The following is a 12,100-nucleotide window of genomic DNA, read 5'->3' as shown; positions in this document are numbered from 1 at the left end:
TGAACGTATTTCAATAAAGAATACATAATTTTAATAGTTCCAAAATGTATTAGCGTTTCATCATGAAAGGGAATGAGGCCTACTTATCAAGCCGCCAACCGCAAATACGCTGGAATTCCACAGCGTAATTGTGGAGAGCTTGATTCCCCTTAGTTATCAAAGCCTACAGACTGGCAAAAGTTGAAATCTGTGACGTAACATACGATCCGTCGGTCTCAGTCCGACACAGATCGATGCTTACGTCACTACAGATGTTCCGAATGCAAATTCGGCACTATCTGACTACTTTTGCTAGTTAACAAATACCTAGCAGGTACGCTCGCCACTTTTCCGGCCCAGCGTACCTGGTTTTCAATCCGTCGCCCTGGCGGATGCCATAGGAATTAATGGGAGTCTGAAAGCAGTGAAAGCTTATGTTCGCTGCTGCCCGATATCCCATTTATTTCTATGGGAGAATAAAAGTTATGTTTACACCTAACACCCTAACATGTACCCCGAGTCTAAACACCCCTAATCTGCCGCCCCTACACCGCCGCCACCTACATTATACTTATTAACCCCTAATCTGCCGCCCCTACACCGCCACCACCTACATTATACTTATTAACCCCTAATCTACCGCACGACACCGCCGCCACTTACATAAAGTTATTAACCCCTATCCCGCCACTCCCGGAGCCCACCGCAACTAAATAAATGTATTAACCCCTAAACCCCTGGCCTCTCACATCACTAGCACTTACTAAACCTATTAACCCCTAAACCACCAGCCCCCCATCGCCATAAACTAAATTAAACTATTAACCCCTAAACCTAACAACCCGCTAACTTTATATTAAATATTAACTCATCTCTATCTTATAATACATTTAAACTTACCTTTAGATTTAAATTAAACTATATTAAACTATTAATTACCTACCCTATCTATTATACTACAATTACATTAAACTATATTAAACTATTAATTAATCTACCCTAACTATTAGACTACAATTACATTAAACTATATTAAACTATTAATTAACCTACCCTAACTGTTATACTAAAATTGCATTAAACTACAAATTAAATTAACTATATTACATATTTAAACACCTAATCCTACTCAAATAATTAAAATCTACAATAAAAAACAACTAAGTTACAAAAAATAACAAACACTAAGTTACAAAAAAAGATAAACACTAAGTTACACAAAATAAAAAAGAAATTATCAAATATTTAAACTAATTACACCTAATCTAAGAGCCCTATGAAAATAAAACCCCCCCCAAAAAATTAAAAAAACCCTAACCTACAATAAACTACAAATAGCCCTTAAAAGGGCCTTTTGTGGGGCATTGCCCCAAAGAAATCAGCTCTTTTACCTGTTAAAAATAATACAAATACCCCCCCAACAGTAAAACCCACCACCCACACAACCAACCCCCCCAAATAAAACCCTAACTAAAAAAAACTAAGCTCCCCATTGCCCTGAAAAGGGCATTTGGATGGGCATTGCTTTAAAAGGGAATATAGCTCTATTGCTGCCCAAACCCTAATCTAAAACCCACCCAATAAACCCTTAAAAAAAACCTAACACTAACCCCTAAAGCTGCACTTACAGTTTTGAAGATCCGACATCCATCCTCAAAGAAGCCGGCAGAAGTCTTCATCCAACCGGCCGAAGTCTTCATCCAAGCCCGCAGAAGTCTTCACCCAGACGGCATCTTCTATCTTCATCCATCAGGCGCAGAGCGGCTCCATCTTCAAGACATCCGACGCGGAGAATCCCCTTCGTTCGACGTCTTCTTGAACAATGAATGTTCCTTTAAATGACGTCATACAAGATACCGTCCCTTAGATTCCGATTGGCTGATAGAATTCTATCAGCCAATTGGAATTAAGGTTGAAAAAAATCCTATTGGCTGTTGCAATCAGCCAATAGGATTGAGCTTTCATCCTATTGGCTGATCCAATCAGCCAATAGGATTGAGCTTGCATTCTATTGGCTGAGTGGAATAGCCAATAGAATTGAAGCTCAATCCTATTGGCTGATTGCATCAGCCAATAGGATGAAAGCTCAATCCTATTGGCTGATTGCAACAGCCAATAGGATTTTTTCAACCTTAATTCCGATTGACTGATAGAATTGTTTTAGGTTTTATTGGGTGGGTTTTAGTTTTAGATTAGGGTTTGGGCAGCAATAGAGCTAGATGCCCTTTTAAGGGCAATGCCCATCCAAATGCCCTTTTCAGAGCAATGGGGAGCTTAGGTTTTTTTAGTTAGGGTTTTATTTGGGGGGGTTTGTTGTGTGGGTGGTGGGTTTTACTGTTGGGGGGTATTTGTATTTTTTTTTTACAGGTAAAAGAGCTGATTTCTTTGGGGCAATGCCCCGCAAAAGGCCCTTTTAAGGGCTATTTAAAGTTTATTCTAGGTTAGGGTTTTTTATTTTGGGGGGGCTTTTTTATTTTCATAGGGCTCTTAGATTAGGTGTAATTAGTTTAAATATTTGATAATTTCTTTTTTATTTTGTGTAACTATTTTTTTTGTAACTTAGTTATTAGTTTTTTGCAAATTTGTAATTTTTTATTGTAGATTTAAATTATTTGAGTAGGGTTAGGTGTTTAAATATATAATATAGTTAATTTAATTTGTAGTTTAATGTAATTTTAGTATAACAGTTAGTGTAGATTAATTATTAGTTTAATATAGGTTAATGTAATTTTAGTATAATAGTTAGGGTAGATTAATTATTAGTTTAATATAGTTTAATGTAATTGTAGTATAATAGTTAGGGTAGATTAATTAATAGTTTAATATAGTTTAATTTAAATCTAAAGGTAAGTTTAAATGTATTATAAGATAGGGATGAGTTAATATTTAATATAAAGTTAGCAGGTTGTTAGGTTTAGGGGTTAAGAGTTTAACTTAGTTTATGGTGATGTGGGGGGCTGGCGGTTTAGGGGTTAATAGGTTTAGTAAGTGGTAGTGATGTGGGAGGCCAGAGGTTTAGGGCTTAATACCTTTAGGAGCAGCGGGATAGGGGTTAATAAGTTTATTAGAGTTGCAGTGGGCTCCGGGAGCGGTGGTTTATGGGTTAATAACTTTATTTAGTTGGGGCGGGGTCCGGGTGCAGTAGGATAGGGGTTAAACAGTTTAGTATAGTGGCTGTGTTTAGTGACAGTATACAAATAAAGCTGTGAAAAAGCCGAATAGCAGCGAGATCGATGACTGTTAGTTAACAACAGACCACTACTCATCGCTCCCCGTACTTGGTGCACGGCTTTTTGACAGCTTTTTATATAAATAAGGAGAGCGTATTCAGGTCCGCGGCCGCGATGTTAGGCATGTCAGGCGAGCATATTGGTGCCGTTGAATGCAAGTAAGTTGATGGCTTGATAAGTAGGCCTCAATGTTTGTAACTATTTGGATTATGTCTGCTTTATTGAAATACATTCACACCTTTAATCATAGAAATCAGTATCATAATATTGAATATGCAGAATAAAAATAGCTAGTTGCCGAAATTGTGGACTGTGTTTTGGAATATTTGCCGACTTCGACAGTGAGCGCATGCGTGCATAAGCGTATTTACAAGTTTTTTGTAGGCTGGTGTTCTATAATGTTTGCCGACTGCGGCAGTGAGCGCATGCATTCAAGGGGTATTTGCAAGTTTATTGTAGGCGTGGTCGTAGGTAGGAAAACGTAACGCCATAGGGAAACATTACAGAACACTGGGTTTCTTCATCTGACCACCCTGTAACAGCAATTACTTTAACAGAAGCATAAAAGGGAACAATTTCACCTATTTTTCATAACATATTTATAGCAAATTTAATTAAATTAATTGTTCATGTTTCTTACAAGGGTTTGTATGGTTTTCAGGCAAATACACATGCTTTTGCCTCATTTTCTCAAAATATATGCAAATGACTTGAATTATATTGATGCACATTGCAGGCCTGCCCTTCAGGCACGGCATGAGGGACACCCGTACAGGGCCCAGCTCTTTGGGGGGCCCCGCAATGTCAGCGATGAGGTTATGAGATGGTGCAATCTATATGTTGTATTTAGTTTATGAGAAGTGATTATGACATCAGGAGGTCTAATATTTTCTGTTATTCTTTTATATAGGTATCACTGAATGTTGGCACAGGGGCGGGCCATACAATGACAGGGAATACAGTGGAGGGGAATAAGGGCACTGGGCTGAGGGACCCCACAAATGCATTTTGCCCAGGGCCCCGTAAATGGTAAGGTTGGCTCTGACACATTTTAAGCAAAACCTTGAAACACCTATAAAACACCTGACTGTATTTTTTGTTGAATGTTTAACTAAATGTTTCTATTACATAATTAAAGTAGTGTTTCTAATTTAAATGGTGTCTATTCAAAGGCATCTATTTATCAAGCTGTCAACCGCAAATACGCTGGAATTCCGCAGCGTATTTGTGGCGAGTCTGATTCGCCTTAGTTATCAAACTCTACAGACCGGCAAAAGTAGAATTTAGTGACGTAACATACGATCCGCCGGACTCAGTCCGACACAGATCGATGCTTATGTCATTACAGATGTTCCGAACGCAAGTTCGGCACAATCTGACCTAGGTACGCTTGGCACTATTCCGGCATAGTGCACCTGGTTTTCAATCCGCTGCCCTGGAGGCGGCGGATGCCATAGGAATCAATGGAAGTCTGAAAGCAGCGAAAGCTTATGTTCACTGCTGCCCGATATCCCATTGATTCCTATGGGAACGTTCACACCTAACACCCTAACATGTACCCCGAGTCTAAACACCCCTAATCTGCCGCCCTCTACACCGCCGCCACCTATATTGTACTTATTAACCCCTAATCTGCCCCCCTACACCGCCGCCACCTACATTATACTTATTAACCCCTAAACTGCCGCTCCCAGAGCCTGCCGCAACTAAATAAAGTGTTTAACCCCTAAACCACCCCTCCCGGAGCCCACCGCCACCTTCATTATACTTATTAACCCCTAATCTGCCCCCCCTACACCGCCGCCACTATATTAAATTTATTAACCCCTAAACCTAAGTCTAACCCTAACCCTAACACCCCCTAACTTAAATATAATTTAAATAAATATAAATAAATATTCCTAGCATTAAATAAATTATTCCTATTTAAAACTAAATACCTATAAAATAAACCCTAAGATAGCTACAATATAACTAATAGTTACATTGTAGCTATCTTAGGGTTTATTTTTATTTTACAGGCAACTTTGTATTTATTTTAACTAGGTACAATAGTTATTAAATAGTTATTAACTTCCTAGTTAAAATAAATACAAATATACCTGTAAAATAAAACCTAACCTAAGTTACAATTACACCTAACACTACCACTATAATTAAATTAATTCCCTAAATTAACTACAATTAAATACAATTAAATAAAATTATCTAAAGTATAAAAACCCCCCACTAAATTACAGAAAATAATAAAATAATTACAAGATTTTTAAACTAATTACACCTAATCTAATCCCCCTAAAAAATAAAAAAGCCCACCGAAATAAAAAAAAACCTTACCCTACACTAAATTACAAAAAGCCCTTAAAAGGGCCTTTTGCGGGGCATTGCCCCATAGTAATCAGCTATTTTACCTGTAAAAAAAAATTACAACCTCCGCCAACATTAAAACCCACCACCCACCCAACCAACCCTATTCTAAAACCCACCCAATCCCCCCTTAAAAAAACCTAACACTAACCCCTTGAAGATCACCCTACCTTGAGACGTCTTCACCCAACCGGGCCGAAGTCCTCAACGACGCCACCTTGGATGATGTCACTTAAAGGACCCGTCATTGTTGAAGAAGACTCCGGATGAAGAGAATGCTCCACGTCGGATGTCTTGAAGATGGACCCGCTCCGCGCCGGATGGATGAAGATAGAAGATGCTGTCTGGATGAAGACTTCTGCCTGTCTGGAAGACCTCTTCTGCCCAGCTTGGATGAAGACTTCTGCCCGTCTGGAGGACCACTTTGCCCGGCTTCGTTGAGGACTTTGGCCCGGTTGGGTGAAGACGTCTCAAGGTAGGGTGATCTTCAAGGGGTTAGTGTTAGGTTTTTTAAGGGGGGATTGGGTGGGTTTTAGAGTAGGGTTGGTTGGGTGGGTGGTGGGTTTTAATGTTGGGAGGGGGGGGTTGTAATTTTTTTTTACAGGTAAAAGAGCTGATTACTTTGGGGCAATGCCCCGCAAAAGGCCCTTTTAAGGGCTATTTGTAATTTAGTGTAGGGTAGGGCTTTTTTATATTTTGGGGGGCTTTTTTATTTTGTTAAGGGGATTAGATTAGGTTTAATTAGTTTAAAAATCTTGTAATTATTTTATTATTTTCTGTAATTTAGTGTTTGTTTGTTTTTGTACTTTAGATAATTTTATTTAATTGTATTTAATTGTAGTTAATTTAGGGAATTAATTTATTTATAGTGTAGTGTTAGGTGTAATTGTAACTTAGGTTAGGTTTTATTTTACAGGTATATTTGTATTTATTTTAACTAGGAAGTTATTAAATAGTTAATAACTATTTAATAACTATTGTACCTAGTTAAAATAAATACAAAGTTGCCTGTAAAATAAAAATAAACCCTAAGATAGCTACAATGTAACTATTAGTTATATTGTAGCTAGTTTAGGGTTTATTTTATAGGTAAGTATTAAATAGGAATAATTTATTTAATGCTAGGAATATTTATTTAGATTTATTTAAATTATATTTAAGTTAGGGGGTGTTAGGGTTTGGTTTAGGGGTTAATAAATGTAATATAGTGGAGGCGGTGTGGGGGGGCAGATTAGGGGTTAATAAATTTAATATAGTGGCGGCGGCGTAGGGGGGGGGGCAGAATAGGGGTTAATAAATTTAATATAGTGGCGGTGGTGTAGGGGGGCAGATTAGGGGTTAATAAGTATAATGTAGGTGGCGGTGGGCTCCAGGAGCAGCGGTTTAGGGGTTAAACAATTTATTCAGTTGCGGTGGGCTCCAGGAGCAGCGGTTTAGGGGGTATACTGTATAGTATAGTGTGGGTGTTTAGTGACAGGGTACCAAGAATGCTGTAAAAAAGCCGAAGAGCATCGAGATCGATGACTGTTAGTTAACAACAGTCCGTTGCTCATCGCACCGTACTTGGTGCACGGCTTTTTGACAGCTTTTTTGATAATTTTGCAGAGCGTATTCAGGTCCGTGGCAGCGATGTTAGGCGATCTTAGGCGAGCGTATTCGTGCCGTTGAATGCAGGTAAGTTGACGGCTTGATAAATAGATGCCAACTAGTCAGAAAGGCTTAGACAACAAATAAAAAAATTCACCATTCCTGAATAGGAAATTTTTGCATGGCAAACTCATATAGATAGGAATGGGTTCTATGTTTTGAAACGTTTTTTGGATGCTTAAATTTTCTTCAGAACTGCATAAATAATACTTGCCTATATGACTTCCCTTAATGACCGAAAAAAATAACGGTAAATCTAATTTTTGTGTCATTTATGTACAGTACTTTATAGCACTGCAAAGAGTTGGTTAGTCTGCTACCATGAAATTGTAATGAAAATGTACTTTTAGTAACATCAGTAGGTACTTTGCCCACATCTATTTTTAACCTTACCTTTCACTGAGCAGTACCACCAATAAGAACCTGTACAGCTGTCTCCATAAAAAGAGCTTGATGCCCAGCTAAAGAAAAGGCGCATGAGCACCACTTCCTATCTCTATGTAGTGGGCTTACAGCTTCTTATTGGTGACAGGTTAAAATAAATAGACTCTACTGGAGCCCTGAGAGGTAGGTAAACAAGCAGTAGCGGACCTACTTAATAGAGGGCCCGGTGCAATTTATTTTTTGGGCCCCCCCCCAAAGGTTACTCAGCAAAAAGCATTAACAATAATATAGATAGAAATCTGCACATGCCTATGTATAGAATGGCTGCTTTGGGCCCCCCAAGCACTTGGGCCCTGGTTCCACCGCACTTGCTGCACCAATGGTAGTTCCCCCCCTGTAAACAAGCATGCATGATGGTGAGTGCGAAACACTGACTTTGATAACAATTGGGGGACAGTAGCATTAGCACACTTTGTGCGGTGCTATAAAGTTTATATTTAGGGCCAGATTACAAGTGGATCACTAAATATCGCTTTTGTGATATTAGAGCTCCACTGAGTAATACCAGCTCATGCTAATGTGGGCTGGTATTACAAGTTGAGAGCAATGTGGGAATGTTGAACTCAATTTTGAGTGTACAAGTTGAAAGCTTGCGTTCGCATTACTGGGAAGCATTGCGCTCATGAGAGCTCGCTTCCATAGGCTCCAAACGGGAGCCTTGTTTTCATGCCGTGACACTGCATGAAAACTTCACACAGCGAAGGGGGTAAGTAGCGCAGCAATGGCAGCAAAGTTTAAATATATATTTATACAAGTTGATATGTGAATATTTAGAGAGGGGGGAGAGAGAGCAAAATATGGGGGAGAGAGAGAGCAAAAGAGGGGGGTGAGAGAGAGCAAAACAGAAGGGGAGAGAGCAAAAGAGAGGGGGGAGAGAGCAAAAGAGAGGGGAGAGAGAGAGCAAAACAGGGGGGATAGAGCAAAAGAGAGGGGAGAGGGATCAAAAGTGGGGGGAGAGAGCAAAAGAGGGAGAGAGAGAGAGAGCAAAAGAGAGGGAAGAGAGAGAAAAATAGGGGGTAGAGAGAGCAAAAGAGGGGGGGGAGAGAGAAAAAGAGAGGGGGGTGAGATAGAGCAAAAGAGAGGGGTGAGAGAGAGAGCAAAAGAAAGGGGGGAGAGAGAGAGCAAAAGAGAGGGGGAGAGAGAGCGTGCAAAAGAGAGGGGGAGAAAGAGAGAGCAAAAGATATGGGGAGAAAGAGAGAGCAAAAGAGAGTGGGAGAAAGAGCAAAAGAGAGGGGGAGAGAAAGCAAAAGAGAGGGGGGAGAGAGAGCAAAAAGAGAGGAGGGAGAGAGAAAGCAAAAGAGAGGGGGAGAGAGAGCGCAAATGAGAGGGGGAGAGAGAGCGCAAATGAGAGGGGGAGAGAGAGATCAAAAGAGAGGGGGAGAGAGCACAAAAGAGAGGGGGAGAGAGATAGCAAAAGAGAGGGAGGGGAGAGAGCAATGGGTGGGACCGATGTACTGCAAAAAATGACCCGTGTACACAGGCTTTAGGACTAGTAGGTTAACACAAAAATAAGTTAAATAAGATAAATAAAACATATTTCACATCATGTCTGTTTTTGATGCAAACCAGATATGATCACTGCAAGTTCAGTTTTAATCTAAATTAGAACTTATAATTTAAGATTGCATAAATTATTTCTGTATTTCTATTCACTTAATAAAATTGCCATTTAAATAATAATAGATGTAATCTTTCTATATTTTTGTCTATCTATAATCTATCTATATTTATATCTATCTATCTATCTATCTATCTATCTATCTACTATCTGTCTGTCTATCATCTATCTATCTATGTATCTATCTGTCTACATAAACACCTGTTTAGTGCTACTCATATGTTTTTGCTCTTGTTAATAAATCAGTTTGAAGTAATGAGTGAAATAATATGCCCTTCCCCCAGTACCCACCTTGTCCATGAAAGATGACAGTTTTGAATTTAGTTTGGTCTCCGCCTCCTCCAAAGTATGTGAATTGTGGAGGTCAGATGTTATCTTGAGTTGAGATTTAAATATGTCCTCGGATATGGAAGGAGGGGAGTCATTAGCGCAGCCATTAGTAATTGTAGTAGTAGTTGTTACTTTGTTGTATTTAAAAATGTCCTCTGTGGTGAAAGAAGAAGAACTATTAGAAATTCTGGTCACATGGTTTTCTGATGTAGTTGGACCAAGATATGCTTTTCTTCCCCCCTTTGAAGCATCTGGTTGCCATGGAAAAACATCACCGCTGGATGACTGAGAAAAAGAAGCCATTCGAGCAGCTTAAACTACTAGCTGTTGGCTTTGTGAAAAATTATCTGTTGTTGAAATAAAATTGTGAAGCAATGTCGTTGTAATGCTGCAGCACATAAGGCTGGGTGTGACTGTAAGGCATAGGGGAGAGGCTGCAATTATCAGGTGTCTGGAACATACAGTGGGGTGTAAGCCATACAGCATGCTAATGTAGTAGCTTCCTAACAAAAAAACCTGAGACTTCTAGTTGTATAAGAAGGCAATATTTACTTATTTAGAGCCTGGGCTGAGACAAACTTGATAATACAGTCTGAAAAAGATTGTTAAGACAATGTGTGTAAACTCAGGAAGCAAACACAGTGAATCACAGCAAACATTGCATTCAAACTTAGAGTGTGTGCGCTCAGGCAGGCAGTGGGATCACTCTCACACCAAATATAGAAATTCTTCTTCACAAACCAACCCTTTCAATTCTACAGCTTCAACACTGATACACAGATACTTTGTCATTAAAAAATAAATAAATCACATCATATATTTTATTTCAGTTCAAATAGTTTTGTCAAAAAAGACAATTTTAGAAAACAATGAGCTTAACTTTGTAATATAATCTTGAGCAAATAAAGATATACACAAATGTACATTAAATTGTTTAGACTATAAGATAAGGCCTGGTTATACTTTTTTTTTATTTCCTTTATGTACAAAATGTAAATGAACATATAGGGCTAGATTACATGTGGAGCGCTAATTTATCTCACGCCCGCAAATGGGCAAATTTGCCCGTTTGTGGGAGCGTGATAAGTAACCAGCCATTACAAGTGGCTGGCTAATGCTACCGCGAGCTTGCGCTAGCAATTAGCACTTATAAAATTAACCAGAGATCAGATCCATTGGAGCCTATAGAAGTGCGCTTTCATGAGCACAATGCTTCCATGCAATACGAACACGAGGTCGCGTTCGCATTGCACCTCAACTGTAATACCAGCAAAATAGTGAAAGCGATATTTTGTGCTCCACTTGTAATGTAGCCCATAATGTACTATTGGTTGTAGTTGTCTGCATGTGGGATTACAGTGTAACAAAAGCAGACAAAGAATAATACACACTAACGACACAATCCTGTGTTTGGCTAAGGATCAGATTATTATTTTATACATATACATAATTTTCCCTCAAGCTAAAAGGTGTGCTGTAAATGTTTTTCACTGCACATCATTACAATAGTATTCTCTACTTAGTTTTAATTACTCATATAAGAGCTGTAAAACTTGTAATGCCATAATTAATTCATGGTTGGAATAACTTCAATCATTTATAATATATTCTACTATCATCTATACAAATTCCAAATATTTACTATTTGCAATAGTTAGAAAACGTTATCCCTGAAATATCACAGAAATATAAACAAGAAAAATGTCCTTTGACCATTATTTCGTTTGCAATGTTCCTATAAAACCAAAAAAAGCTAATGCAATCATTTTTATGCAAAAGATAAAGCAGAATTTATGAGGGTTGTTTTTATCAAATGAGACATTATTATAATTGCTAAAAATAGAAGAAATGCATAAAAAATAGCCAGGTATTGCTTCAAGTTACACACACAAAAAAAATAAAATAAAAGGAATAAGGAGCAGAAAAAATGTCTAGCAATCTAGCAATGTATACATAAATATATACTTAAATATATACATATATAACAGATTTGTTTGTATAACAAATAAATATAAAAATAACTTTCTATTAGATATTGTTTGTTGAGGTATAAATTTAGCTATTTCTTGAACATTAACAGATGGAAAATAAAATATTAGCTTTAGAGAAATGTGCTTGTTCATGGACAGTATTGAAATGGTATAAATAAAGTTGGGCAAAAACAGAATAACCACGACATTGTGTATTTGACGCCCGTGTTTTTGACAGTTTTTTGATAAATAAGGGCATCGTAAGTAGATCCGTGGCAGAGATGTCTGGCGAGCATATTGATGCCGGTGAATGCACAGAGATTGACGCTTTGATAAATATCTCCCTAAATAAATGCTAGATAGAACGATGCATTCAAAGGTGCCAAATTATCAAGCTCTGAGTAGAGCTTGATGCCCCTGAAGGCTCGCCGGAAACAGAAGTTTTGAAGCAGCGGTCTAAAGACAGCTGCTCCATAACTTGCCCACCTGCTCTGAGGTGGCAGACAGAAATCAAC

General features: G+C 38.4%; 1 protein-coding gene across 1 annotated transcript in view; it reads right to left on the bottom strand.

The window, feature by feature from the left end:
• Positions 1 to 10,213, bottom strand: part of LOC128654439 (keratin, type II cytoskeletal 80-like) — a 69,732-nt gene extending 59,519 nt beyond the window's left edge. Inside the window, exon 1 of the mRNA XM_053708345.1 lies at positions 9,577 to 10,213. Coding sequence (XP_053564320.1) covers positions 9,577 to 9,918 — 342 coding nt within the window. The 5' untranslated portion in view covers positions 9,919 to 10,213. The remainder of the gene's footprint in view (positions 1 to 9,576) is intronic.
• Positions 10,214 to 12,100: the final 1,887 nt, after the last annotated feature.

Source organism: Bombina bombina, chromosome 3 (genome assembly GCF_027579735.1).
Source record: "Bombina bombina isolate aBomBom1 chromosome 3, aBomBom1.pri, whole genome shotgun sequence".
In the NCBI taxonomy this organism is placed as follows: domain Eukaryota; kingdom Metazoa; phylum Chordata; class Amphibia; order Anura; family Bombinatoridae; genus Bombina; species Bombina bombina.
The sequence above is the reverse complement of the archived record's forward strand: the minus strand, read 5'-3'. Positions and strand labels throughout refer to the sequence as shown.